Source organism: Bidens hawaiensis, unplaced genomic scaffold, assembly GCF_021521415.1.
Source record: "Bidens hawaiensis isolate Kalapana, Puna unplaced genomic scaffold, B.hawaiensis_p1.1 tig00039120_1, whole genome shotgun sequence".
Taxonomy (NCBI): Eukaryota; Viridiplantae; Streptophyta; class Magnoliopsida; order Asterales; family Asteraceae; genus Bidens; species Bidens hawaiensis.
The window spans coordinates 62,437-69,701 of NW_027496886.1; the positions used below are offsets into that span (position 1 = coordinate 62,437).

Sequence of the window (7,265 nt, forward strand, 5' to 3'; positions counted from 1 at the left end):
CGCTTGCGCATAGGCTTTGTGTCATGCACCACACACACACGTTTCATGCGCTTGCGCTTAGGCTTTTGTGTCATGCACCACGCGCAGATGTTTCATGCGCTTGCGCATAGGCTGTGTTATGCGTAGATGTTTCATGCGCTTGCGCATAGGCTTTTGTGTCATGCACCACGCGCAGATGTTTCATGCGCTTGCGCATAGGCTGTGTTATGAGTAGATGTTTCATGCGCTTGCGCATAGGCTTTTGTGTCATGCACCACGCGCAGATGTTTCATGCGCTCGCGCATAGGCTGTGTTATGCGTAGATGTTTCATGCGCTTGCGCATAGGCTTTTGTGTCATGCACCACGCGCAGATGTTTCATGCGCTCGCGCATAGGCTGTGTTATGCGTAGATGTTTCATGCGCTTGCGCATAGGCTTTTGTGTCATGCACCACGCGCAGATGTTTCACGCGCTTGCGCATAGGCTTTGTGTCGTGCACCACGCACAGATGTTTCACGCGCTTGCGCATAGGCTTTGTGTCGTGCACCACGCGCAGATGTTTCACGCGCTTGCGCATAAGCTTTTGTGTCATGCACCACGCGCAGATGTTTCATGCGCTTGCGCATAGGCTTTGTCATGCGTAGATGTTTCATGCGCTTGCGCATAGGCTTTGTGTCGTGCACCACGCGCAGATGTTTCACGCGCTTGCGCATAGGCTGTGTCATGCGCAGATGTTTCATGCGCTGATGTGATATGCGTGAGCATGTGATGCGTGAGCATATGTGATTCGTGAGCATATGTGACGCGTAAGCATATGTGATGTGCGCCACGCGCAGATGTGATATGCGTGGCGTGCAAGAGGTTAGTTGGAGTTCTGGACTTATTAGGGGTGCTTCGGGTTATAAGAGGTTTAATTATGATGACGTGTTGAGCGGAGCGGAGCCGCGTTCGGTCTTGTATTTGGCACGAAGCCGTATGGGTTTGAGGATTCGCAACCTTTAAGTTTGGCGCACGGCCGATGGCCGTATGGGTTTATGAGGATTCCCAACCTTTAAGTTTGGCGCGTGGCCTTATGGGTTTATGAGGATTCCCAACCTTTAAGTTTGGCGCGTGGCCTTATGGGTTTGAGGATTCCCAACCTTTAAGTTTGGCGCGTGGCCTTATGGGTTTATGAGGATTCCCAACCTTTAAGTTTGGCGCGTGGCCTTATGGGTTTATGAGGATTCCCAACCTTTAAGTTTGGCGCGTGGCCTTATGGGTTTGAGGATTCCCAACCTTTAAGTTTGGCGCGTAGCCTTATGGGTTTATGAGGATTCCCAACCTTTAAGTTTGGCGCGTGGCCTTATGGGTTTATGAGGATTCCCAACCTTTAAGTTTGGCGCGTGGCATTATGGGTTTATGAGGATTCCCAACCTTTAAGTTTGGCGCGTAGCCGGGAGCGCGCATGCATGGCGGAGTTGAGCGCGCATGCATGGCGGAGTGTAATCGCCGGGAGCGCGCATGCAACCCGCTGTGGCTGAGAGTAATCGCCGGGAGCGCGCATGCGACCCGCTGTGGCGGAGAGTAATCGCCGGGAGCGCGCATGCGACCCGCTGTGGCGGAGAGTAATCGCCGGGAGCGCGCCTGCGACCCGCTGTGGCGGAGAGTAATCGCCGGGAGCGCGCATGCAGAATCTGAAGCTGACCCCCAAGGCTTTGATTGCGCCTCGCGGGAACTTTGCTCACGGCTCGCGGAAACTTAGCTTTGTGGAAGCTGAAGTTGACCCTCAAGGCTTTGATAACGCCTTGCGGGGAGCTTTGCTTGCTGAAGCTGTTTATGAAGATGCTCCAAAGATATATTCATAGATTTAGAGATTTTGAATATCCACATCAGGTAGGTTTTATGTAAAAACCAACAGATCTGAGAGGATTTATAGGTCTATGAATATGAAAACGTGACTATTGCTCAAACGAACCCAGATCTGAAAAAATCATAACTAGATCTGGTATATTTCACTTAGAAAAGCACAGATCTAAAGGTTTTTCCCAAAGTTTGATGGTATTTCTCCTTGCATATTTCTAGATCTGGAAATATTTTTAGATATGTGGATTTTTGGACTTCCATAGAACATATCTGAAAGAAGAAATCATAGATCTAGAGCATTTGATGAACAGATCGGAGGACCGAGACGAAAATCGAAGGGTAGCTCGTTGCCGTCCCACGGATGGCGCCAATGTCGAAACATGAAATGAATCTGACCTGATCCATGACGATGTTCCCACGGATTTCGAGATGAACGAACCACGTCTTGATCTTCTTCTCCGATTGCTTGAGACGTGCAATGGCTTTTCGGGGGTGTGGAGGTGACTGCTAAGAAATCTCAAGGATCTCTTGTTTACAGACACAAAAATAGTATGATGGTGGCTCTTATTGAGAGCAACAACCCACCCCCAATAAGGAGGTGGAGACCTCCTTATATAGGGAGCCTCATGGCCACCATCATGGTACCCTAATGGGCCTAGCTTAGTTAGGGTTACCTCCACAAAACCTCCTCAGCCCAATAACATTGTATTAGTCCATATAATAAAATAAGCCAAACATGATAAATTTAGGGTCGTAAAACCGGGTTTAGGACTGTACCCCTACAATACCGGTAACTACTAGACGGTTGAAACAGCTGGCTTTTGTATTTTAAAACCGATCGCCGGTGATAATAACAATAATAATAAGAATAATTTGAAGAAATTATTACGACTGTTACGCGAAGATGACAGGTATTTATTTACTTACAATATGTTGTTGAAGAAGATTTATTTATTTATATTTCGTTTTAAATAAGTTTGTTATATTTATATGATCTGTAAGCTTTGATTTGTGTTATTTGACGATCGATCGTCAAATTTACAATCAGAGGAAACGAATTTACGATATAAGTTACGTATCGACTGAATCTGTAATGTTTGATAGTTTGCTAATAGAATCGGTGAAAGGCTCGATGTCATGAATTTTGATGTTCTAGCTATATGTTTGTATCTTCATTTAGGGATAACATGACTCTCATTTTGGGCGAAAATTGATCTGTTTGAATGATTGAATTTGTTTTTATCTAAATACGAGTTAACTACGCTTTTAGTCTCTATAATTTGTCCAAATCTGTGGTTTTAGTCTAATAGTTTCAAATTTGCGATTTTCGTCCCTGTGGTTTCATTGCATTTGCAATTAAACCCGAATTCACTAACCCTGCTAAGTCTGGTCGATAAACCATCAGCGTGTCCTTCACGTGAGGGGCGGTTTTGTCATTTTTCTCCCAAAATAAACATCATCATCATCATCATCATCATCGTACTCAGTATATCCCACCAATAGCAATGCTATGATAGGGTCTGAGGAGGGTAAGATGTAGACAGCCTTACCTCTATCCCATAGGGATAGAGAGGCTGCTTCCGGTGAGACCCCCGGCTCGATAGTAGTTTTGAATCAAGCCTTGGACATAAGACACATAACACTCAATCATTGGGACACCGGCTGATTGGTGCATGTGCCCTTGTCTTTCGGCTATCAACGCCACCACATGATGCCTGATTAACCTTCCGCCACTTTTAACGTTATTTTCACGTGATTAGTAAAATAACGTCAAAATTAGTGCAATTTTACTTTTGCCCACCCAAGGGTTCACACATATATACATTATATGTGCGCACCGCAAGCAGGGCGTGCGGTGCTAATTCTTCATCCCCTCACGTGAGGGTCTAGGGTGTATTTTGGGAGGGAAAAAATGACAAAACTGCCCCTCATGTGAAGGACACGCTGATGGTTTATCGACCAGACTTAGCGGGGTTAGTGAATTCGGGTTTAATTGCAAGTGAAATGAAACCACAGGGACGAAAATCGCAAATTTGAAACTATTGGACTAAAACCACAGATTTGGACAAACCATAGAGACGAAAAGCGCATTTAACTCGAATATATGAAAGCCTTTTTAAATTAGCAGTAATAAGGCATCTAAGTTTCGTATTACAAATCATACCATATTGTTTATGCATGTGTAGAAACATGAAAATTGTAATGATACATAATCTAAGTGTATCTATACTATATGTTGCATGCTCGTGATAACAATGGCTGTTTGAACAAACGGACTATATACACACCGTTTGACGTCTAATCCTTGCCGTTTTCAAATAGTCGTCCGGATACAGGTCGACAACTATTCTGACCAAAATTTTTCAAAGCTCAACTATGTATGGTCAAAAAGGCCGTCTAGATATAGGTCAAACAGCTGTTCTGACCAACAATTTTCAAAGTTTGACCCTCCATGGTCAGATATTGTATATGTTCAAAGGGCCACTCTTACCAATAGTTTTGAATGTTTGACCTTTTTGGTCAAAACAACCGTCTAGTCTTTTGTAGATAGTCATTAAAGTCTACATAGATGTTTATGTTAAAAGCTTAAAATGATGGAATTTAGTCCTTACCTTTTAAGGAAAAGAAAAAAAAACATTTTAAGCATGATGGTGATGATGGAATTTAGTTGATATGCTGGACGTGGATGCCACTTCTCATTAATTTCATATTTATAATGTTGCTATGTACCAACTCCAAATATCAAGGAGATGAGGAGACAATGGTAAGCAGATAAAACAGATATTTAATGAACCTTTTGTTGCAGATCATGTGCAGGAGCAAGAGATGGAAATTGAAGCTTTAAAGGCCATTCTAATGGACGAGTTTGAAGGTTTCCGCTCTTATTTTCTATTTTTAACTATCAAGATCAAACTTGTAATTATAGTTTTTTGCATGACCAGAAATTCACTCTAGCGAAAGTGGATTAAATACTTCAAATCGATGTTTTCAAATTAAGTTATCTCTTCAGGTATTTAACTTTGATGCATGATTTACTTCTATTTTCTTTGTCTATCTTTACTCACACCCTCAAAGTAAAAATACAGCCAGTTGTTAATATAACATAATACTAAGAATGCTATTCTCTTTGTATCAGGAAGATGAGACTGAGTCGACCGAACCAGGTTTCATACTAGACATTTTTTGCAGATTTTTTGCTCAATGATTTTTTTTTTTTTAAGTACATAGTTTTTTTTGCTAATCTGTGGCTGCAGTTCAGTTGGGATTAATTTTCTCTCATACCGACAAATATCCAGATGAAATTCCACTTTTGAATTTGAAAAGGTGTTTTTCTGGCTACAGATTTCTTGATCATACGCATTTATTAACCTTGCCGATAACTAACTATGCATTGTTTCAGTATAAAAGGAATCCAGACATCCGATCTTAAAGTATTGAAAGAAAAGCTTGAACGCGAGGTACGCTTTATAATCATAACTTTACATGCCATTTTTCATATCCTGATACGATTTCTTGTGTATATCTTTAGCTTACCTAAATAAGGGTTCAATGAATTGAGTAAACTTCATGACCCAACAGACAAGCTTCAAGATGAGTTAAGTAACATAAGATACGAAAATCTGTTATCTTTATATAAAATCGAATTATACTTCCAACTTGTGGGAATAATATTGTTTTGTATATACTTTTTTTTTTTTTTTTTGCAGGCGTGTGAGAATCTTGGAATGGCTATGATTTACTCCCTGGTAACCTCATCTAAGGAGTGGCTTGCTGAAAGATTTGCTCAAGACACCGGCAATTATAATATCCAAGACGAAACAGCAGATAAAGATGAGGTATGATTTTTGCGTTGCTTAAACAATAATAATGAGTTTTACCTTTTATATGAGTGTTGATTTTGATAGGGTGTTACATAACTTGGTATTAGATAACTGTCCCACATGGAGAACCTGTTACGGTCAAGACGTTTTTGTCATGGAGAGAAAGATTTGAAGCGGAATTAGCCCTTGAGAGAGCCAAGTAAGTTCCATATTCTGTTATTTTCCATCATGGTATAATATTAATAAGGTGTATTGGTTTTTATTAATCTCAACTATCATCTTTTGGTCTCTGCCGGTCCCATCTAACGAACTGGCTGCTGACGGTCCCATCTTTTAACGTATTTGTTTCCAACGGTCCGCGACTAACAAAATCCTAACGCCGTTAGTTGCAGGTCGCCGAAAAACGTTTTTTTTTCCGGAAAACTCAATATTTTCGTCCCAAACATCTTTGTAACCTTGGATCGGACCTTTAGGAACCTTTTTTCTAGTAAAAGCCCCAACTATTGAGGTCTCCGGAAACCTAGATGCATCGTCCGAATCGGTTGGTGGTGCTCAAGTGGTGGTGGTTGGTTGGTGATGCATCAGTTGGCAGTGGTGGACTGGTGGCAGTGTTCAGGTTGAGTTTTCCGACAAAAAGCGTTTTTCCGGCGACCTGCAAGTAACGACGTTAGGATTCTGTTAATCGTGGACCGTTGGGAACAAATACGCTAAAAAATGCGACCATCAACAGCCAATTTGTTAGTTGGGACTAGCAACGACTAAAAGATAATAGTTGGGATTATTAAAAACCAAAATACCTATAAATAAAAATACTAATATTTTGTTTTTGTATTGCAGGTTGTTACCAGAATCAGCACTTGTAACAACCAAAGAAAAGAAACTGACTGGCAGGCAATGGTTTCAAAGTGGAAGAGCATCCGCGGTAAGTCATTCGAGTGCATATACTTAAAACAGATGAAGAATTAGATTATGGTTACATATATTTCAAAGGTGTAACTTGAGTGAGTTTTATAATTTTTGTAGAAACGTGCAGCATCGATCACTGAAGGATCTAACAACGAAGATGAATCCATTGATTTCGATGATAATTCAGAAGGTTTTTTTTTTTTAATATATATATGTTTCCTGTGTGTTCTGCAATCTTGACATGTCTGTTTGGTTGCAGTTGATGAGGAGGACATGCTTGATCACTATCTAGCTGAGAAATTAGACTCGTCTAAGGATCATCGTCGTTAAGACCGAGACTGCTGGATGCAGACTATATATATTATATAGTACCAAATAAATGGTTCATGTTGTTTTTATGTTACACCATACTGTTAGTCTGTTATTGGCTTTTAGGCTTATGATACCGAGGAAAGCTTTTCTGTGACGCGTATCTTATTCGTTTCAACTACTTTACCAACGACAAATTAAGAGATAAAACTACAGGAAACGAAAAAATTAAATTGGTACGTCATAGTTTTATATACAGCATATCATAAATTATCTAGTCAGTTTACGGTTTACCATCCAAAATAATTAATATCATCATTTTTATTAACGCGAAATGGAATTTCGTAGAGCTTGAAAGTATAGATAAACTCAAAAATTTGAGATTGAAACAGTAGGCTGATTGAGCTC

At 40.8% G+C, this 7,265-nt stretch overlaps 1 protein-coding gene across 1 annotated transcript; it reads left to right on the forward strand.

Annotated features, from left to right (window-relative positions):
- Nucleotides 1-4,936: 4,936 nt before the first annotated feature.
- Nucleotides 4,937-6,878, forward strand: LOC143590998 (uncharacterized). The gene is made up of 8 exons (XM_077071327.1): nt 4,937-4,985; nt 5,076-5,145; nt 5,222-5,279; nt 5,529-5,657; nt 5,750-5,841; nt 6,480-6,564; nt 6,666-6,738; nt 6,808-6,878. Exons 1-8 carry the CDS (start codon nt 4,937-4,939, stop codon nt 6,876-6,878), a joined length of 627 nt encoding a protein of 208 aa, XP_076927442.1.
- Nucleotides 6,879-7,265: the final 387 nt, after the last annotated feature.

Bases quoted from the DNA above. Each gene is read 5' to 3' on its own strand.
- LOC143590998 (XM_077071327.1), top strand. From the start codon at position 4,937: ATGCTATTCTCTTTGTATCAGGAAGATGAGACTGAGTCGACCGAACCA. The intron at 4,986-5,075 runs GTTTCATACTAG...CTGTGGCTGCAG, and splicing joins GACTGAGTCGACCGAACCAG to TTCAGTTGGGATTAATTTTC. The intron at 6,565-6,665 runs GTAAGTCATTCG...TAATTTTTGTAG, and splicing joins AAAGTGGAAGAGCATCCGCG to AAACGTGCAGCATCGATCAC.